Raw genomic sequence first — 23,198 nt, 5'->3', positions numbered from 1 at the left:
TATTACTACTGTTGATGGAACAGACGGTGTCGCAGCATTTTGGAAGTGGCAGCATAATTACATCTTGATAGATTAGCGACTGTTAAACTGATGTTCCTGTTTTAAAATTATTGGAGTTAAATGGTTTATTTGCCAGTAGTGGTGGCACTCGTCACTGTTCTGCTAAGCCGAGCAGCAAGTGTTTGGTTATCTTCATGAAAGAATTTACATTAACGCGTAGATATCACAGAAGCGCCCTCTCCTGTCACAATTCCGTATGACAAAACAAAGTAGTGCTCCATTATTGACGTGGTGAAAATTGCTGATATTTCATGACTGACATATTCACCATTATCATGTTAGGCTGTATCTTGTTTATATGAATTTACGATCACATCGCTTATCGTAAGGGAATTAATGGACTAAGGAATTTGAACAGCTGAGCAAAAGAGATCATTTTGCCTAGTTATCCTATGTTATTTGTGACCCTCTAAATGATTAAGACATGCTTAACTATCTCTAATCTGTAATCACCTGCTCTGTATTAATGTTTTGGGCCAAATCTTTTCTGTAATCATTTTAAGAGCAACTCTGACACACCTTGAAAAACTGATATTTATGGTGATAATTATGGAAGTTAAATTTTTACAATATTTAAGGGACACCATAAAATAGAGTTAAGTTTTGACACAGCATTTAAATGTAATCATAAAATAAAGTTTAATTTTGACACAACATTTAAGGGACACCATAAATATCAAGTTGTTTCTTAAAATCATTTTAGAAGTAATTTGATCCAAAACACTTTCATACAGAACAGGAGTTCTGTTCCTGAAAACCAGGAAATACATGGATGCATGGAAAGGGCTTTCATAATGATAACAATAACTGAAGAAGTCAGTATCAAAATGAGATTTCAAATATATTTTTATGTAATCACAATGACCCTTTCAGAAACTTATCCTCACTGAGTTGTCAGAAATGCAGGGCTACTATGTACAAATGAATAATGTTTGTTTGTACTTGAAAACACATCTGGGTTTTGTTTGTTTGTTTTGTTTTTGAAAAAAACCTTTTTATATTATTTTGATTGTAATCGAAATAAGTGGTAAATATGTCCAAAGGTGGGCTGTGGTGGGTGATATTTAAGTGGTAATTTGTATCCCACAGCTTGGAGGCAATGACCAAGTCACTGAAATGCGTAAGATTTTTCAACGAACAACATGGAGTGGGTTGGGGGTGGTGTTTGTGTGTGTGTGTTTTAGGGGGTGATAAGCTGGAACGTCTCAAGCATATGACGTCCTCTCGCGTGCTGCATATCTAAAGAATGTATTTGACTACCTTGCATTGTAGACAGTGTCCCTAACCTTTTCAAACGTCATGGTGTCTGACTATAGGGGGTGCTGTTGCACTAGTAAGGGGGGGGGGGGGGGGGGTGTAAATACTTCAAGCTCATAATTTTATAAATGTTTTAGCACTAAATTTCACAACTTTTACATGTACTTGATGACATGTTATCGTATTATCTCGTCATATTACTGGGTTTGTGAAAAGCGTAGAGTTAACATGGGCGTACCCTTTACTAGACTGCCAGCGTGAACAGGGTTAAACTCTGTAATTGGATCAATGGATATTATGCTGAGCCACAGCATCTAATTACATTGACAAAGACCTCTCTAGAGGACCGAGAGGTCGTCCTTTTACCTGCCTGTCAGGATAAATAGCGTAGTTTGTGGAGATGCTTTCATGTCGATTTGTTTTTTTACGCATGTAATTAATGTTGACCGTTTCTACGTTATCCTGAATACACAATACTGTGCAAGATATTATTTCGCTCCTGCACCTTAGTAATGGCTGGAAGAGAGGGTATTTGATGTGTCTCTAATCTCCAAATAACTTTTATATGAATCTCTGAGCGAAGTGACGGACGCCTAGACCATGCCTACAAAGACAGTTTAACTGTTCTGGGAAAACAACATTACGGTTCATCATCGGGAGTACTCCTCGACCTCTGTAATTGCGGCACGTAAAACAGAAACTTTTGGCCTGGATTGCGGTGCTTGCCTCAAGTAAGTCGATTTGAAGACACATTATATGTAAAACTGAAAAAAGATATATATTTTCCATAATGAAATTAAGCGAGATCTCTGGCAAAGTATGTGTAAATAAACACAGTTGCAATGATGCATCTCCAGGGAACGTTACATAAAAGCTCGAGTGAAATGCGTCGTTCAGTTCAGAATGTAAATGTGCCGGCACAAGTCTTTGGCACAGTATGTTATAAGTCAGTTTACAACTGTTTTGTAGGGGTGAAATTTCTACAGTTTTTGATCGTTGTCTTCTCTTTGAAACCCCCTTCTAATAGTCTTCACTTAAGTGATAATCGTCGCTTGTGTGTAAACGGTCGGCGTGCACGGCGTGTTGGTCTACCGCTTGTTTTCCGTAATTGACCCTGTGCGTTTCTGATTCCAGAATTAACCTGTGTTAGGACAAGCTTTTAAAAAATCTGCCTTGAGTCATCATTTGAGAAATAGTTCATGAAGAGGACATTCTTTGAAACAATTGCTATTATGCACAACACAATGAGAACCGTACAGCCTATGTTAAAATGGAACCACCCAGGATCCATTTCCATTTCCTTCTGACACCGTTGGTGAAACCTGTTGAAATTTGATGAGACCGCTTACCGTATGCCTAGAGAACACGTTGTGAACACAGACTTTGGTGCTGACATCCAGCATTTCTTTAATTAGTGTCAATTCAGCTGGTAATGAAAAAGGGGACAAATGTCTATGCCTTTCAAAAGCTTCCCGCTAAAAGAAGCTACTTCACGTTATTCTTGAATCCACATTGCATCACCGAATAAACACATATTTAACCTACATTAAGGGTCCTTGATCACAGTTGGAATCTAAGCAGCTGTGTTTTTTTAATTACTTAGTCAGCAGAGCTCTGCTTTCTACTGTACCTCTTTGGTTCAGCCAGCAAAAAGATACCCTGTCATATTTGTCCTCATCTCCCCTGAGGAATGTAACAACAACAACAATGAAAAAAAAAATCTCTCCCTTCCTAGAAATGATATTTCCTGTTTTCTCTACTGAGAACTTAAACTTACAAAGACTGTTATATGCTTATAAAGTGTAGAACATTCTTCCATTGAAGGGCTATATTTGTTCATAATATTTCTTAAGCTTATTTATTTTGTCAAGTCAGGTGTTTTGTATTCGTGAGCAGTTCTTTTCTTGGCAGTTGGAATTGTAAAGCTGCCGCGTTACTGGTGTAGTGCATTACAAGGGTCTGGGGTGCAATGCTCTCGTATGTTGTAGAAGAGACCACACCTTCTCCGGTCTTTTCTCTCAGCCTAAAATTTGAGCGGGTGAATTGCTACTAGGAGAGCAGTTTATGGGGTCTTGGATCATCATGAATTAAAGCTGCACTTATTTTTTATTTATTTATTTTTTTAAATAAATTCCTCCTCTGTTGGAGTTACTAGCTGTCATTCACCTGTGGGATACCTACATCAGCTGTTTTTGAGTAAGAATTTCGATAGACTCTTCTATGCATATTTATTGTTCCTTCGCTTTTACAATGACAGCTTCTGAGTGGATATTTTTAAAGACATCCACTCGTCCAGTTCTGATTTCAGGGTCTGTTTCCAGTGTTGGAACATCTTTGTACAGAAGACAACCTCTGTCATGTAGTCCTTCAAGTTTGCTGTCAAACTGTTGCTTCCTTCATGACAAATTCATCTCTGAAAGTTGTTGCCCAGAATCTCCTTACCATAAGCCATGTGTGACTTTGTGCACATTTTAAAAACATTGCATCCATGAGACAGCTGAATTTTGAGAATGAGTTGAGGAAAGTGCACGTTTTTTTCTCCCCTGTAGTGTAACGATTGTAGAACACTGGAGTGTGGAACAACAGGCTCTTTGTTCTCCTCCATGCCAGCACAGAGACTCAAGGGCCACTGAGTTTTCGTGAACGGGGTATATTGAGAAGGGCTTAGCCACACACAGTGGACTCTTTGACGGTGGCAACTGCTGTGTGGAATATTTTCAGTAATGCAAAAAGGAAAAAATGGGGGTTATCCGTGCAGAGTGGCTAACCTTTTGATTATTTCTGGTTTTGATTATTTCTGAGTCATAGAAGCTTTCTAAATGTTTAGCACATTGCTCGTGGAATTATGTATTTTGAAAATGTTCAGTGGAAATGATTGAAATTCAATCTGCCACCACATCCAACTTTCACAACATTATCAGATGAATGACATTTCAAATGGAAATGTAAGCTAATGAATGAAAAATTATAGCCTAGATGTTTTCAAGCAGAAAATGATTATTGCACTGAAGTAAACATATCAGTACATATTGAGTACATAAACAGGAACTTTGTGTTTGAGGTGACTGCACTGAGTATATGAACTGGTTTAAGCAGAAGGTTCTGTTCCATTTACCCTTTTTTAGTAAAGACACAGTGGTCTTGCATTAAGCATTAGTTTGCCTGTGAAATTAGGTTTCACTTGACAGTTGACTGAGTGTCTGATACTGAGGTCCAAACCATGAACAACATTAAAGAGTCTTTTCAAATAAATTTGCCATATAATACTTAGGTCCCTGTGTGTCTGCAAAATGAATGGCAATTATTCAGATGTTTTCAAACACTCAAATATATTAGCGTGAGAACTGAATTTCAAAGATTTCTGTGATGTGACGAGATGTTTATTTCTCAGAAAATTTAATCCTTGTTTCAGTTATTATACGAAGAACTGTAATAGGGAAGCTACAAGTCATGGTGAATAATGCTGGGAAACAGTGCTTGTGGTGATGAGATGAGAAGTCCACATGTTCTGAGTCTTATGAAGGGAGCGTGTCTGAACCTGAGAAGGTGCTGGAATGTGTGATCAGCTATGAATGATGTCACATGCCTTTGGTATGTTTGACTTTTTGGGGAAAGGTCTGACATACGTAATCCATAGATATAAGCCTGTTTTAGAAGGATAGAATAGATAGAATAGATAGATAGAAGCATGTTTTCATTTGCAAGCGCTGTTCTCAAAAAAGTAGAACTGTGATTGAAAGGATTTTTATCCAATCACAAATGTTGTTTGTATCATATACAGGGCCCATTTGAAATGAAGGTGATTGCCTGAGAAGATGTTCTTGGCATAATTTTCTGCCCTGTCAAATTGTATGTCTTCCATGTGTTATAACTAACTCCTCACTCAACCCCTAACCTCAGGCTTGGCAATGCAGATCCTTGTCCTGATCAAATTAATGGCTTATTAACTGCTATGACAGCCTGCTGATGTTGTAATAATTACAGAGAGGTTGAGAATCTCAAGAGGGACAATTGTCATTTAGTGTTAATAAATGAGAGTATGATGATGAAGTGCCACAGTCATCATGATTTTGAATGCAATATGCTGTATTTTAATATACTGATTGTTACAGATCACTCAGGAATTATTCACTCTTTATGCAACATTTAATGAGTTTGTTTGGTGTCTAAATGTGCCCTAAGAGGTGAATCATGTTGTGTAGTTTTCCAGTTCACTCATGATGAGCTTTCCACGCCTTGTATGTGTGGCATTTCACTCTCTATTTAAGAATGTGCCACCTTCAGCTGCCAAGACTTATTTAACCTGGTGTGTCTCTTGACCACTCTATGATTTTTGAGTGGATGTGGACAAGCTTATTCCTCTGGCATCCTCTCTTTAATGCTGCTAACACTTCGCGTCTTTCCTTCTTCCAGGACCATCGAACAGGCAGCATTCCTGGAGCGACACTCACTAACCCCAATCTGTTTTACTTTTGCTTTAGGTAAGTTGTCAGGTTTTTTTGACAGCCTAGTGTAGTTATTAGTCAATGATCGTTTAATAACATGCCTTTGCACTACTCTCTTGCTTGATTGGCATATGCATAAGTCTCTTTTTTTCCCCTTTTTTTGTGCTGTTGATGTTTTCCTCAATTCATTCTCCTTGGAAACTGCTTTGTGTTGGTGTTCTGATTATAGAGGATTAGGTGTCTGTCAGCGACACAGCTGTTGCTCACTCTGGATCCAGGACTGCTCATAGATAATCTACAGCTGTCTAAGATTGCTTGTCATACATATAGTATACACTCCACCACTCCACTGCTCTGTGCCTCCAAGTAATCGCACTGAGAGTGTCTTTACCATTTAGTTGCTAAATGAAGATTAGTTCTTCTTGCAGATTATAAACAAATCTTTTCTCTCCTGTGCATTAAAAGCAAAACTTAACAAAGCAAAGACACATTAAAGAGGATGGATTCTAACATGCCGGGAGGGGGGAGGGCGTCTCTGTTTATTTTGGGGAGATTGACACTGGGATGCTAACCTCTGGATTTCTATGCATTATTGTATACATTAATGAGATTAATGACTGCAGGCTGCCCTGCACGGGCTTATGTGAGCCCCTGGCCCCTCCCATACATGCCCTCGTTTGGCTGAAATAAGAGCCATTGTTGTGCTGTTTCTCTTGCAACAGCATTGACCTGTCCAAATCAGAGCCATTGTGTACGCTCATCAACACAGATTTGCTGTATTTGTGAGTGAGTGAGTGAGTGAGTGAGTGAGTGAGTGAGTGAGTGAAAGAGAGAGAGAGAGAGAGAGAACCATGCAAACAAGTACCACATGCCGCAAGTTGTGTTCTCACAGCCACATCTGACAAGTGGGGTAAATGCCCCTGTAATGGGTTCCAAATGTGCTTCCATTAGAGATCTAGTTTCTTCCATCCCTCTTTTATACAGCTCCGGGTCTGTTGACTCACCAGTACGTTTTTCCATTGCTGACTCAAAAGTTCAGCAACATTCAACAGGGGGAAAAAAATCATGATCATGAATACAGCAACACTGTGTTTCATGATGGTGCTTTGACCCAGTGCTAACTGTGCTGCAGTGGCCAACTGTGGTAGCAAGGAACGTTCCACTTCATGCTGACTTAATTTGACAAATTTCAGTGTTGATGTGGCATTGAGATTTAAACAAAGTCAATGACCAATGCAATGTAAACATCCTCTAACAGCAGGGAGGCCATGTCTGTTAAACCTTTAGGTACTCCACTATTCTCCGCCGGGTATGCTTTACAGATGGACCTCATCTTTGTGCAGATGGGAGTTTTGAACATATTAGGGACTACTTTGAGGTTTGTTTTTCCAAATGTGTGTCCTAAATTTTAGTTACAGGCCTGACTCACAGTCTAATGAATTGTTTATCCCTGGAACGGTTCTCGAGAACATTTTTTTTTTAAACCAGGGCTTGCCAGTAGAATGCATGACAGAGTAGGTTCCCATCAAAATGATCAACGTTGAGCTTTAAGACAGGATTGGGAAATATCATAGGGTAGCCTCTCTGACACAACAGACTTGAGCACTTAGAGATATTTCACCGTGAAGCCATTCCAAGTGAGTCGTGACACTTAGCAACAGTGTTGTAGTCATAGTAACAGTTGGCCAATCAAAGAGAGGCCAAGTGTTGTCTAAGTCAATGGCTTAATTATTTCTGCAGTGCTCTTATACCATAAAGATTGAGTTTGCCACTTTGATTATTTGGGTTTCTCTATGGCTGTGCCTTGATTATGTCTACTGAGCAGTCTTTGATATCACACAGTTGGCAATTGATATAGTGCTATGGAGTTCAGTCTGACTAAGATCAAGGACATGGAGCTTTCTGAGGCCTCTGTTACTGTAGTAGGTCCTGTTGTGGATGTTCGTGGAACACAAAATACATACACAGTTTAAACATGAACTTTCACATGCTCTACATTTCACCTGGTGCATTTTTAATCTTTATTGTGTTCGTCTTCTGATGCTTTAAAAAAAAACTTTTGAAATCTTGAAATATTTAGTGTGTCTACATAGCCTGCGTGAAGTAGCTATAGTTGTGTTTCTGTAATCTGTTTGGCTATATATATTTTTAATTCACTGGCATGACTGTTTTACACATGCTGTTCGCTTGTACATTTTCTCAGAGAGCAGCCTGCTCTGTTTGGATTTTTTTTTCTTTTTTTTGCTGACACTGCCATGTAATTACTGTTGTTCTGGGCACGCCTCTTCCCAGGCCTCTTTCCTTTTTAGCTTGGATCTGAGTGGGCATGCTGAACTGTTCTATGCGTACGAGAGAGACATTTATGAAAGCAGGGTTGGACCATTGCGTGTATGGAGCCAGAGTCTGCCCTGCTTGCATGGCCTTTTCTATTTTACGGCACCGGCATTGTACAGGTTGATTGCCTGTGATGGGTTGGGCAATGCCACCTGATGTTACCTCCCATGCTCCCATGAAAGAAGCATATAGCCAAAAAAAAAAACCCTTCTCACACAAGCACATACTGTGTGTTTCTCAGATGTCCATGGCAAAGGAGATCTCTCTTTTATTTGAGCTTTTCCATGACACACAGAGATTCTCTCGTCAGCTGTTGGAATTATCTTCCAGTAAATTGCACAAGGCTTTAATGATGTGTTCATGGCTTTTTGGCATGATCTCTGTCCAGCTTTGCTGTGTCTCTGGAGTCAAACATACCACAGCTGTCTAATTCTGTCTTTGACCAGTGGGATTTTACAAGCTGTTCAGTGGGATTTGAAATGGCCAGAGCACTGTCTTTGAATTGTATAGTTAAGCTTCTTGAACATGGAATTGTGTCACTTTTCCAGGGCTTTTGTCAGTGTCAGTAGTTGCCAGCCATCGAACAAGCATTACCTCTCTTTTTCCGTAAAGGTTTACTTGGTGGTGTTCACTTTTCAATTAGCAGTCAAGGCTCAAGTGGGACTCTTATGTGTGCTCTCTATTCGGCATGTTTGTGGGAAATGCCTCTCTCAGGAGCGCACTCTCTAGTACCTCCCCTCTGCCTTTCTCTTATTAACAGGAAGTTCAGGGCAAGGAATATAATCTCTTAAACAAAAGGTCCTTACTTCTGTGGCAGATGATAAATAATAGTGTTTAAACAGGGGTGTGAAGCTATTTGGCTTTTGTTTTGTTACTGATTATTTCTGTTATTAATACGTTCTTTTTTTAAGTTCTCATATTAGTAAAGCAATACTTTTACAAAATTAAAGTGTGATTGAATTTAAACATCTTTTGAAAATGTGATGCAGTGCTCTTTATTTGTGGAAAGAATACTTGTGTAAATTCCGAGGAAGAACAACAACAGTTCCAAATGAAAGTTCCATTACTGATGTTAGCTCATGCAGATTGTTACAGTCACTCTCTTAAATGAAGCTGGTGATTTCCATGAGCAACAAATGTGTTGTATAAAGGAATCTGAATTACCTAGGCTTCCCCAGTAGGCCTGGTAACCAAGGCCAGAGACAGAAGTAAATATAGACGGGTTCAGAAATGTGTGTGCAAGGTTCACTGGCATTTAAAAGAAAGCTCCATTTCTCTTTCAGACTGACATTATAGCATATGTATTAGCATAAACTGAAAAAAACCTTGGCGCACTATGAAGGTTTTTTTTAGAACTATGATTAGATCATGAATGAATGGGTATCACTGCCTCTCTTACGGAGTGTGTCTGCTGCGGAGAAGTGATACTTTGAAGAGTTATTAAACTGATGTTCCCGTCAGTGTGATTATTGATAGTGTTGAGTTACGTGCCGTGGGTGGACCTGGATGACGAGACATCATTATCTTTAGTTTGTTTGTCATCCTGCTCCACCCAAGCCAGAATAGACAAGGCTCTGCCTTTTGGAGAATCCTCTCAGACTGACACACGCACTCTGAGAGGTGAGACTAACCTGCTCCTCTCTCGCTTGGCTGTATTGGATTACTGGATTATGCTTCTTGTGTAGACGTTTGAACTGGCGGGACAAAATCTGTGAGGTTTTCATTCTCAACAAAGCATTAGCAAGGCAGTAAAACATTGGTGGAATATGTGGATATGTTAGGGAGCATGGATTAGAGTAAATTTTCTGTTGTGTGTGATACGTTCCTTCAGGTTATCTTTAAGCCTCGTGTGTTAGGTTAAGTAAGTGGTAAAAGTACCATGTAGGGGAATGACCGGGTGAATCAGATTAAGTGTTTCATCAGTGGTTTTTACAGCTGTCTAAATTGTTTGATTCAGATGTTCCAGATTTGTTTGGCTTGTGATTGACCTTTTAATGTAACTGTTTTTCTGCAATCGTCACACATATCTTATTTCTGCCTTCCTCAGTTTGACAGAAAGCCGCCACCATTCCGTGCTGTAAGGGTGACCCCAAAATGTCTTCTAACGGGGACCTGCAAGATCTTGGGAGCTGTGAAAGCTTCTGGGAGGTAGGAGTCCCTCACTAAGCATAAGACATCTCCTTCTCTCTCTCTGTCTCTCTCACTCTCACACACACACGCACACACACACACACACAGAGCCAAAGACATATCACAAAGAGTATGTGTGTCGCAAAGAGGGAGGTACAGGGGGAAAAAAGCTCACAGGAAGACTCCCCGCTGATCCTTCATTTCCATGGCTTCTCCGAGATGGGATCTGCCAGCGGTTAAGGCTGTAGTAGAGTCACCCCTCCTCCACCTATTCCGAATGCTTGCTCAAGCCTACACTTGTTTGGAAGGAAGCTAGCAACACTCACTGAGGCCAGATGTTATAATGTGGCTTAATATGAAGGCTAACTGACACTAATGTATTATAAGACATGGGGATTACATACAGCTTTCTGTTGGAAACCAAGACAATACAGAGCTGGGTACTGATAGTAAGTTAATTAAGAGCCTAAAATAGTAATCTGTATGCTAATCAATCATTCCCTCAACTTGTTACAAGTTGTCTGTTTAAACTTTAGAGAGCATTTGGAAACTGCAGTTTTGAAGATGACTGACTAAAGCTTAAAGAGTCTCATAATGGAAACATCCCATCAAGTTGAAGACCAGTTTCTCTCGTCGTCAGTATGATATTTAATGTTCCAATAGTATCGTTCATATTTCACATACCTCTCTGACATGTTGGTATCTCTTTTTCAGCCGGGAAACTATAAGAGGACTGTGAAACGCATTGATGACGGCCACAAGCTATGCAACGAATTGGTCAGCTGCTTTCAGGAGCGAGCCAAGATTGAGAAGGGTTATTCCCAGCAGCTGAGTGACTGGGCCAAGAAATGGAGGGGTGTGGTGGAGAAAGGTGAGTGGGCCACCACAACTGGGGGCTCTCCCACTTCCCAAAATAGACATGCCTCACGGCTCTTGCTCAAACACATTGCTATGTACTGACAGGGTTTATGTCCTAACAACATGAATTCCCCCGGATCAGTGTTAGGCTAGAGACTGCTTGCTTCTGTTTTGTAGACTCTGGTTATGATATATCTGGAAATGGTCTTCAAGGAGGAATATGGACTGTTGTTTTATCAGTGTTGATAGTTCTGTGCTGAGGGATTGTTTAGGACTTGGCTCCCACAGTGCATTAAGAGTGTGATGGAGGCCTTAACACTGGAGCACAGGGGAGGATAGTGAAGGATTACCTCCCTCTGAGGGCCTCGGGCTAGGGGAAATGCTATGGCTGGCCATACCATGTGACCTCTTAAAGGGGCAGAGACTGTGACCTACATTTTACCTTAGGGTTAAATGTCCACTTACTGTGTAGACAGCACCTGTTCTGCAGAACAAGCATTATGATTATGAGACATAAGCGCTTCTGGTTAGTTTGATTAAGAGGAACGAATTGTTTCAGTCGAGATTTCTTGTGGTATGAATGTTTGTGAAACAGACTAATGTTTCAATAAGTATAGTTAATAAAGTCTTATGTTAGAGCTGTTTATCATCACATTGCATTTTGGGGTCAGGTTACATTGTTTCTTTTGTTCTGAGATTATTTATGCTTGCTATGCAATGAGAAAGCATAAATCAAGCACGTTTCTTACAGAAATGAGGAATGATTGCTTTAGAGAATAAGAACAGAATGAAAAGTTTGTTTCTTTAACAGGGCCGCAGTATGGTACGCTGGAGAAAGCCTGGCATGCTTTTATGAATGCAGCCGACCGGCTGAGTGAGATCCACATGGAGCTGAAGGAGCATCTGGTAGTAGAGGACAGTGAGAAGATCCGGAACTGGCAGAAGGACGCCTATCACAAACAGATGATTGGCGGTTTCCGTGAGACCAAGGACGCAGATGAGGGGTTTCGCAAGGCCCAGAAACCCTGGGTTCGAAAACTGAAGGATGTGAGCCCTTTCGCCTGTTTTAAGAGATTTAATATTTTGATAAAGAGTGGCTATTTATTGAAAAGTGTCGGTGAAGGAATTTGTCTGTATCAATAATCACCATTGAGGGAGAGTTTCTTTAATATGAGCTCACTTTCAGTAATTCACAGTTCAAGGGAATGAGATTAAAACAAAACAAGATTTTGGCAAAGACTGTCTGTAATGATTTATGCTAATTTTAAGTTTGTAGAACTGTTGTAAAACTGTTAAAGAAATGCATTGACATTGTGGATGTTTCCACCTCTGAATACTGCAGGTTGAATCTTCTAAGAAGAGTTACCATAATGCACGCAAGGAAGAGAGAACAGCCATAACACGAGAAACACATGCCAAAGCCGACCCAACCAAGTCTCAAGAAGAAGTCCGCAAGTTCACAGAGCGAGTGGAGAAGTGCAGCCAGGAGGCTGAGAAGGTAGGAGAGTCAAAAGAAAATGAAATTCAAAAGAAAATGACACCGCAACAACTTAGAAACTATGTTCTGGATTTTTAGCTGGTCTTTTGTCAGTTAAAAAATGAACTCAGTGAGCAGTCAGTCTCATGCGTATTGCAATGCCTCTGTTCCTGGCATTCTGAATGGGTGTGGTTGAGTTTGCAGTTGTTCAGTGCACGTTCATTGAAGTTTTTCAGTGTTTGTGCTGTAATTGATGGTATGCCTAGTGACAGGAGGATGGTGTCTAGGTGGAGTGTAGTAGGTGTGGAGGTAAATACCAGTTTCTGTGAATGTAAGACAAGACCAGGCTTGTTGCGTGACGGTACTTCAGTATTGAGGAAGTTTTGTTTGTCGTTATTTTGAACTTCATGCTTGTGTGACATAATGTTCAGGTGTCATTAATGGCCTGTTTTGGAATGGGCTGTTCTGTTTAGCAGTGTGCATTTACATAGAACTGGAGAGAAGGATATTCATTCCATTGGGTTGTCATTATGTATAGTATCACACAAATGCCTGTAACAGTCCAAGGGTTAACGTTATTCATAGCGTAAGAATACTGTTTACAGCGAAAAACACTCTTAACTCTGTCTCTCACTGTATTTTAAATTCATTTAGGTTTCTTATTTGGTTGAGGAATTTTGCCTCACACCTGGAGTTGTTTGCTCCAAAACATAGTTATGCTTGTTTGGCAGAACGATTAAAAGAAGAGGGGTTACAGCATATACTGGAAACTCCATTGTGGTTTAGGTTCAAGACTGTACAACATATGAATGATGAGTTTTTTAATGAGAGACGGCTGGCGTGTCTTCCCCAGGCCAAGGAGCGCTATGAGAAAGCACTGGAGGAGCTGAATCGCTGTAACCCACGTTATATGGAGGACATGGAGCAGGTGTTTGAGATAACTCAGGAGGCGGAGAAGAAGAGGCTACGTTTCTTTAAGGAGGTGATGCTGGACATTCATAAGCACCTGGACCTCTCCAGCAATGATACGTGAGTCACATGCTTTCAAAGATACCAATATAAATCAGTGCGTCTCTCTTTCTTATCCCAGAACCTTAGTATGTAGCCCTATATCTGCACATAGAGTTGCCCAAATATTTTACAAAGAGTTGCTGTTTAAAGGGTTAATCAGCTGTGTGAACCTGATGGAAAATTTATTATCAGCTGTCTAAAGGAAAAAAGAGAGAAGTTTATTATCAACTCCTTAAGGGGGAAAGAAAGATTTTTTTTTCCTCCAAAAGAATGTTCATACAGCGTCTCTTGAGATGCTCCCAATCGTTTCTTGTTCTTTGCTGGTGCAGTCATGAAAATGAGCAAATAGCTTAAGGAGACAAATGTTAACTATTAATAGGCCCTGATATTTGCTGTGGACTCAGTGTTTGCTTAAGCAGGAATGTTAAAACTGTTGTTGTTCATTAACTATGTCTTTTTCAAACAGTATGCTGCTCAGTATCAGAGAGGGGGGCTGAGAATAGCCTTGCCCTTGCACTTTGATTTTAATTCAGCAAATGTTGCCAGTATTTGTCATGGACTATGGTTGAGTCTATGGTTCAAGTTATCTACTAACAAAAACATCAGAAATCCCTGCAGTTATATGTTGATCTGCTTTACAAATAGAATAAGTTCTGTTGTGTTCCTGGAATGGCATGGCTAGTTGTTTGCTTTCTTGTACAAATGAATCTTGCTGTGTTATCATGTGCAGACACCTCCTCCCTGATCCTGTGTGTTTTGGTATGGATATTTGGATTTGAGACACAGTATTTGTAGTATTTGTGAATGTCTTGATTTGTTATTTCTCTAAGCAGATACTGTGGATGCAGAGAGATGCAATGAGAATCGTAGCTTGCTTGCATTTAGTGACTAAAGGGACATTTACAAACTAAACATTGACTGGTTGTGAGAAGTAACGATAGAAATGGAAATTTCCTAACCAGATTCAAGGCCCTTTACCGTGACCTGAGCCAGACCATCGCAGCAGCCAGTGACACAGAAGACCTGAGATGGTGGAGGAATACCCATGGACCTGGAATGAGCATGAACTGGCCTCAGTTTGAGGTAAAAAACACAGTGTGTTCCAAACTGTATCAGCTCAGATATTCATTCACAGTGTTTGTCAGAAAACCTAAATTCTTCACTCTGTCAATATGTTTTACAGTCACAACGATACTTATAAATCGAAGTGCTAACATTTGCTTTGAAAAAAAAAAGAGAAATGAAGTGCTAGTGCTCCATATTCAAATAAAAGCTATGACTAAGTTCTTGTTGGCAGAGTCGTTTTGAGCCTGCTGCTGCAGTGTTGGTACATTTCTGCTGGGCTCAGACTGAATAGGCTGTTGTCTGTGCATGGTCAGTGAGTGGGCTCTGGAATGCGGGATCCCTTCCCTTGCGCTAGTAACACCCCTTTTCCCTCCAAAGCCTTGAGCCCTGTGCATGAAATTAGTTTTCAGTCAACACCACCTAGTCTCTCACCACACATGGCGGGTGGCAAAAACAACATGTTAGAGTTTATACAGTGCATTTAAAAAAAAAAAAAAATCACTCATCTTTGAGTACTTAAGTAAGGATGGCAGAGCTGCGGTGGAATTTTAAGCCAGTTCCCCAGGTAAGCAACACCTCCAGAGTAATCTTCTGGCATCCACACTGCTCAGCAAGTACAGTACAGTCCTTTGTGCTGGCACAAACAGACAAAACATGTGTTGGAGTGCAGCCCAGCTTTACTGGACTGTCTGAGGATGATGCAGAAGCATATGAATTAGTCAGTTCATCTACAGACATGCGTTATGTCACAGGCACACCGGCAAACTCACCCTTATCATTCCTCTTTAATAAGTTCTGCATCACAAACTGAGACAAACTCCTGTCTTTATTAATGATCTTTGTTAAATTGATTAATCTGTCTACTGAAATGATCAGTTTAACCAATGAAATATTGTTGACAGGTCAGAGTGGCTTGTGACTGTTGCAGTAATGGCATGATGACATGGAAACAAAGACAATATGTTAATTTAAAAAGGCAATCATTTGATTCTTTTTTTGTCCTCTGTCAGTGTGTCTGATAGAGAGTACTGACAGTTGGCTGATCTGTGTCTTCCATTAGGAGTGGTCTCCTGAGGCCAATCGCTCCATCAGCCGCAAGGAGAGGAACAGTAGGGCAGATGACGTGGTCACACTGACTAACATCGTCTCCGCAGGAGATGGGGCCCCTCAGACTCCACAGGATACAACCAGGTGACCTCTCCTTCCCTCACACGGCTTCACATACCTTCTGTTTTGTTTACTACACTGATGGTTATACAAAAGATATGAATTATGTCACATGTTTTCTGATGATACTGAAGGTTATTTAGACCTGCTTAATTCACCATAATCTCTCAAAGGAAGGGTACATTCTCCTCACCTATCTAGTCAGGTGAACTAAATCTTGTTTGTGATTGTTTTCCAAGCAGATTACTGTAGCGACAGCGATGAGATTACAAGAAGCAGGGAATGGAATGTTATTCTAGCTCATTGGGCTCATGGGAAAACTGATGCTTGTGACAAAAATACATTTTTTATTTACATCAAAAATATCACGAGTTTTTCTTTGGAACGAGACATGAACCGGAATAATGTTCCTGTCTATAATCAAGACACCAGGGTGTATGTTCTGAGGCAGTCCCCCATTTTGCCATATTTGGCCTCCTTTACAAGACTATACAACCTTTTTTTTTTTTAACACCAAGGCTGTTATCTGTTATTTGTTTTCTTATCTTGGTAACAGTAGACCCCCAAGGAATTCACGTTCTACCTCTGGGTTAAATAAGCTAATTAGTGCTATTGTATTAGAAGGGCTTAGTCAGCACAATGAAGGCCCTGCACATGTGTATGTGTTTTACAGATTATGCCTCCATTTACCATTAGGTGAGGTCTATGGAAACATCTGTTCCAGACAAGTCTGCTCAGAATACAGTTGACTAAGTCATAAGTATTGAATCAGAGGGCACAGACCTGGCTCTGATTGTGAGTGTGTATATTTTATACACATGATGTACCTCTATACCTCTGAGCGCTTTATATCGTGGTACAAAGACATTCCATACCGCACCCACTCTATTGTGGATGCACATTGTTATAAACTATTGTGCCACAAAAACGTCAGCGAACTGACATCAGTGCCAGTGCCTTTCACCTTGGTCCCTCTCATGGCAGTGGAATAGATTCTGTCATAAATCTACACTGTAACCTGTCACAAAGACTTCAGCATTTAATATCACTAGTATATTTTTGTGGCGGTGGTGTGATTTTCGAAAAACCTGCCATTGCAGAACATGCTAGAAGGGAACCATGTTCACCCCTGCTCTCTTTGAGCGTTATGATTGATTAATCATCTGAAACCTGAAATTTGATGATCAAAGTCAAATATATCTGTGATTCCCATGAGCATTCCTCGGTTAGACTGTAGTTGTAAACCCTTTTATGTAATATGTGGATTATAGTGCAGCTTCCGCCCCATTGGTTGAAGTGTATTTTAAAGTGAAAGATATGCAGAGGTTGGACGTCCTGGGTATATTTCATTTTAACACATTAAACGTAACCTCTCATTCATATTCATAATTCATACTCACTATCAATTTGAACTTTCCTAGACTCTTAACGTTGAACAAATATTAATGTGTTAATGTCTGGGCACCCTTCTGGATAATTATTAGTTTATAAAAAGATAATTGCTGAGACCCAGAATTGTTGATTGAATTGTTGGGGTGTTCAGCCTAACAATTTTGTGCCATTAAACTGTCAGAAAGATCATCGATATATAGAAGTTAAAATGGAAAGAGAAGGGTCTGACTGCAGAGCCGCAGATTCAGACTAGCAGTTTCACAGACATCTTTGACATTAGCGTTGTTTTATTTCAGTTTTATATCAGAAATTTATCGGAGGCCCACCTAAAATGACTGAAATGTTGATTAGTCATGTTGAACAGTCGCTAAGATAAACCTAAAAAAGTGTCAGCGCATGCGCTGAATGCCACAAGCCTGAAGCTGCTGTTGTGAAACTGCTGTTTGGTGTAAAACTGCGGCTCTGCAGACAGTTACTATTGAATGGAGCAGTTTAAGTGAAAGTGTACCTGGGAAATCTTTGATAAACTTGCTCAGAATTGGTCAGATGTGCCTTAAGTGCTGGAAAGAGTTTGTTATCTCTGCAAGACAATGATCAAAAACATAGCTCAAAATCAACTATGAAGTACTTGCAGGAAAAAAAATGGTTGTACAATGTCTGCCTCAGATCTCAAATATGCCTCAACCTTGAATGTTGTTGAAAATGTGTGGGAGATCTCAAACATGCAGCACACATAAGAAGATGTAAAAGTATTTCTGAATTAGAAGACTCTTTCAAGAAAAAGTGGAAAAATCGAAAAACAGAAAGAGAGAATAATTTTAGTCTAATCATTGAGATACTGTTGCAACTGCCAAAGGAGGTGCCACCAAAGTGCTGATACTGTGCCCAGACATTTAAGTGTCACATTCACTGTTATCACGAGTGTACAGATCTTTGTACACAACTATGAATTTTTTTAAGTGCTGGCCTCCTTGATAAGAAATGATTGTCATCACTGAAAACCGGATAGGATGACTATGTTCATACACGGCACAGAGAAGTTTCTCTCATTTCTTGATTTCATCTGAAGCTAAAGAAACATTTTTAGAAGAAAGATACTGACATCTCTTAAAGAACATGATTCAGTCAACAGGTCTGTTACTGTATAGTACAGAGTTATTACTGTAAAGCATAGTGTATGGATTGTCTGTAACCTCCTTTCACCTTTCCCTGTTCCAGTAGAGGTGGCAAGGATTACTCATCAGACTGGTCAGATGAAGAGAGCCCTAAAAAATACATCGCTGCTAATGGAATGGAGGAGGAGGAGGAAGTGAAGGTAGCAGGAGTGCGCGTTAGAGCATTGTATGATTACACTGGCCAGGAGGCCGACGAGCTGAGCTTTAAAGCAGGTATTAATCCCTACTAATGCTTATTAATGCCACACAGACATGTGCAGACATGCATATATAGCACTGGTGTCATGTCAGCCCAAGCATCCGTCACAAGCTCTGTTTGTGCACACTTGTGGTATGGAGACCAGTGGCCATTTAGTGGCTCTAACCCATCATCTCCCTTCTTTTTTGTCCTTAACCCTAACAATTGCTGATGTATGATTTATCAGCAATTGGAGGTCATCCTATCAAATTTAAATTCTAAGACAAGGGAGGACAGAAAGAACAGAGGTTTCTGAATTTAGGCATGAATATGCATCTGTATGACTCAGTTTGAGAACTACAAGCTTGAAAGGACACTTCAATGGTTTTCTCATAGAGGCTGTCTCGAGTACTTTTGAAATGTGGAAATTAGAACCGTGCTCAATGAGCATTCAGCGATTTAGATTCTCAAGACAGACTGAATGCCTTGAGCATCTCCTCAGCTTTTGGTTTTGTGAGATTTGGACTGAGGACAACACTCGAGACGCCCTTGACCTGTCCTTCTTTGGCATTGTGGCACTGCATAGATTAAAGGTGTGACAAGCATGGGTCGGTTTCTAATTTTGCTCAATGACTTTGCCTCCAACATGGAACACCCATGTTGTTTACTCAGTGGAAATTATCTTATTGCTCTAGAGCATAAGGCACTTCTTTTGCTCAATGATAAGATTGTTTCATGCAATGCCAAAAGCAAAATGATGACAAAGAGGATCTGATGTTCCTGTAAAATTGTTGTAAAATAATTCCCCTTAAGGTAAGGAGATGCGCTAATGTGATATATATTGTATGGTTTAACTGCTCTTATCTGATGACATACATATCTTTCAGGGGTGGAGATCATTTGTTGCGTTCCAGGCCTCTTCTGAATCCCAACAGATGTTGCATTTTTTTTCTTCTAAAGCTTATCCTGTTGTTTGCTATTTGGCTATTTTGCTTAATTCTCCCAGGGGCATCCTGAGAGGATTTCCGTCAGTCTTTGGTGAAAGCAAATCTGTTAGCGAGATGGTTTTTTTTCTCTCTTTAATTGGCTGGAATATGTTATAATTTATTCCATAGTGGTGCTAAATCAGTCTGAGCTTCATTGGCCAGTGGGTTGACTGTAATTCTAATATGTTTTTATGGGCCATTACTTAGATTAGTGCAGCTCTTCCCTACAGGAAGCTGTGAAGCATACAAAATGGGATAAGATTGAATCAGGCTAATGGAATCCAAAGGGAGACTTGGATTCAGTAACACAGCCTCCCAATTTAGTGCCTTTTCTTAAGGATTAACTGGATTAAGGAGGAATAACAGCTTTCTGAGTGTCTGCCTAGGCATGTTGTAAAATATATAATGCTGATATATATGCGACCATGGCTGTGTCAGTTGGGCAAGTTGAAACTTGCACTAAATGGTTAATTTAGGGCCCTGAATATTATTGATAGTATGAGGCTGATTTTTGTAAACATCACAAATGTAACAGTTGCATATATATATATATATATATATATATATATATATATGAATACTGGCAACATCTCACAATTTGGTAGCATATTCGGTACTGTTGGTAAAACTGCACCCAAATAAATGCACTTCTCATTTCATATTGCATTATGTTCACTGAGGTCAGAGCCTCTGATTGTTTCCCTCATATGTGCAATCTGTGCTCCTTTAAAAGAGGGCATGTTCGCTCTTCACGGTTATTCTCACTTGATCTGCCCCCTGGTGGCAGCATTTACAACTCAGAGTGGCGCTTTAAAAATCACATCGTTAAGTAGTTTCATTTTCACTCGATCAGTTGGTCTATGACTGAAACAAACATATAGAAAATCAAATCAATATATCTTTATGTACATTCTTAGCTGGATTAATGATTACAAATGGCTCAATAAATTGCCAAGCAGTGCATCAGTGTTTGGGTAATAGTATTAAGAGTGTTTTGTATGCCTTGTTCTCTTATAGGTGAAGAGCTAATGAAGTTGGGTGAGGAGGATGAGCAGGGCTGGTGTAAAGGGCAACTTGACAGTGGAGAGGTGGGCCTGTACCCTGCTAACTATGTCCAGGTCATTGCATCCTGATGACCCCACATTCTTCCATTTTGGAGACCATACTAAGTGACTTGACAGGAGCCAATTACAATGGTGTTAGCTTGGCAGCAAAAGCCAAGCAGCAATACACTGGAAAGAGGCCATGCCAGCTTCTACTATTATACACAGGACTGATAGACAGGTGTGCACCCTTCAGAAGTTTAATTTCTCTAAAAACTAGAAGATTAGGAACATGACTTAGTTTTGCCCTGATCTTTTGGCTTCATGAGAGACTTTACCTACCTAGTGCCTTTTTGGGAGAATGCCAGGGACTAGAGCACAGCACATCTACAGGACAAACCATGTCACTATCGTATCACGTCAATGTGGAGGGTTGTTTTCCAAGAGGAAATCCTCAGAGAAGACACAAGTTTGAGAAGAGCTTCTGTAGAGCTTCAGTAAAAACCTCTCTCCTGTGCATTCTGCCTCTACACACTGAACTCTTCACATTTCACTTATGTTGAGTTGGAGCATCAATCATTTCAACTATTTATTTTTATCAGAACAAATTTGCTTTGCTATGTCTCATATGTCATATTTTGCAGATATTTCACAGTGGTAAGTGGTGTGAAATATTTTTTGTTGTTGTTCTCGGATATGTTTAGTAGTTCAAAGGAGTTACATTAAACTTTGATGATTTTCTTTGGCTGGTTATACTTGTAGATGCTGATGTAGTTAAAAGATAAGCTACATGATTTTTTGTTCCATACTTGCTTTTGATATCAATGAAAGCACAATGTTTTATGCAGGAGTCAAACATTCTAGAAGATACGCAATATTATGGTGTCTCTCACTCATTTTGTGGATTTTGTTTTGACTGAAGAAACATGAAACAGTACTGCATAAATGATTAGGTTAAAAAAAAACATGGCAGAAGCTTTGTATTGCCTTTGAAATGGACATTTAAGGAAAGTTGAGGATTTCTCTTTAGGTGGGTGGGGCGAATTCTTGAAACTAATTATTGGGATTGTTATACTTACATTTTTAAGAATATATATTTCATTTTTATTTGAAGAAAGGTCTGTCCAGACTGAACTAAACCGACTAAAGAAGAAGAGAACCACGTATTCATTGAGAGAGATTTATTCATTGGAGTAAGTGTGCCTGAGTAAAGCTGTGTGAGTGAGGCCAGGAGCCAATGTTTTGGTTTCCAAACCCACATCTCCCAAATAATCCTCTGTGAAAATGGTTTGACTTTCAGCCACTGTAACAACCAGTGATCTAATCTGTGTAAATGTTCAAATAAACCCATGAATGAATAATTGGACCATCTGACCTTTTCCATTTTTTTATCTGATTTTTTTTTCACAAACGGTCATGCAGTGTTTCTCTGGTTCATTTCTGGTTCATTTTTTAGTTTTTATTTTATTAGTTTTGCGGGTCACTTAGTGTTCATACTGGGTAACAGAATGAATTTTATCTCGTAGACTGTTAACATGTTAATTATTTGCATTAATGTTTTTTGTTTTGATTTGTTTTGTTTTTACAAAAGATGTCTCTACCATTTTTTAGTTGTGGCAGTGTGGTATGTGGCTAGATCATGATATAATTTATGGTAATATTGCCCTCTACATGTTTATCTCTGATTTAGAGGCAGGAAGTTCTGAGGAAACTGGAATTAAACCATTGTGAAAGGTCAATGATAAATGAGCTTTGCACACCATTCACATTTAACATGAAGACTAGAGTCAAACTTGCCAGTAGCCCTGACTCATTGATCATTTAACTTAACTGATAACATGTTATCAGTTAGGTTAAAGGAAGAAGAAAGCATGAAGAAAACATAAAAACTTTTGGGTTTTTTAGTGCAGGTCCTAAGTGGGTTTCCTGAAGTGAACATGAACAGATACAAAAAGACACATTCTACCAGGCAGTTGAAACCAGGATGTTCAAAAGTGAGCTGACAAATGTGAAATGTGAGTCACACTTGAAACGTTCAAAGTAAAAAGGAAAGAATTAGTGCTGTTTTACTTTTGCTGTTTTACAGTGTCAGGTGTATATTTTGTCCACAGTACCTCACTTATTATCACCCTAAAAACCCATTAATACTTTGCCAGTGTTATCAGAACAAAGGCATTTCTTTGGTATCCTGTCTCATGCTAACCTTTCTGTGCTTTATGTTGTAATTTTGCACTTGCCACGTGAGTCACGTTTTATTTGCTTCAAAATATGACTTTGTGTTAATTACTGCCATGACCTTGAATTACTATAAAAAACAAAAACAAACCTTGATAGCAAGCACAGTGCAACTAAACATAGTCATCAATGACCCTTCAGGTATTTGCAAAGGTCAGTTTGGCTTCTTCCTGTGCTGGAGTATCCATTTCATTCTTTTTTATGTTTATACCCCTCTCAAATAGCCATACTGGAAAAACTGTAAATCAGGAGTGAATACTTGTTGAATACACGAGTTCTGGTGATTTAGATGAAACCAAAAGAAATACATCCAGCATTACTGCTTGTATAATCTTGTTTTGATCCTGATACCTTTATTATGCCATCACATTTTATTGTCCTGTTT

The 23,198-nt window shown here is 39.6% G+C and overlaps 1 protein-coding gene across 2 annotated transcripts; it reads left to right on the top strand.

Moving 5' to 3' along the window:
- The first annotated feature begins 1,658 nt into the window (after nucleotides 1-1,658).
- Nucleotides 1,659-21,944, top strand: pacsin3 (protein kinase C and casein kinase substrate in neurons 3). 2 transcript variants are annotated; one of them, XM_030794394.1, is made up of 11 exons: nucleotides 1,659-2,048; nucleotides 5,731-5,798; nucleotides 10,144-10,244; nucleotides 10,941-11,097; nucleotides 11,896-12,131; nucleotides 12,427-12,582; nucleotides 13,415-13,590; nucleotides 14,535-14,655; nucleotides 15,698-15,828; nucleotides 18,418-18,584; nucleotides 20,553-21,944. In XM_030794394.1, exons 3-11 carry the CDS (start codon nucleotides 10,191-10,193, stop codon nucleotides 20,666-20,668), a joined length of 1,314 nt encoding a protein of 437 aa, XP_030650254.1. In that variant the 5' UTR covers nucleotides 1,659-2,048; nucleotides 5,731-5,798; nucleotides 10,144-10,190; the 3' UTR covers nucleotides 20,669-21,944. The 2 variants fall into 2 exon arrangements, with proteins under 2 accessions (XP_030650254.1, XP_030650255.1); XM_030794395.1 differs by lacking the exon at nucleotides 5,731-5,798.
- Nucleotides 21,945-23,198: the final 1,254 nt, after the last annotated feature.

This window comes from Chanos chanos, chromosome 2 (genome assembly GCF_902362185.1).
Source record: "Chanos chanos chromosome 2, fChaCha1.1, whole genome shotgun sequence".
In the NCBI taxonomy this organism is placed as follows: Eukaryota; Metazoa; Chordata; class Actinopteri; order Gonorynchiformes; family Chanidae; genus Chanos; species Chanos chanos.
The sequence above is the reverse complement of the archived record's forward strand: the minus strand, read 5'-3'. Positions and strand labels throughout refer to the sequence as shown.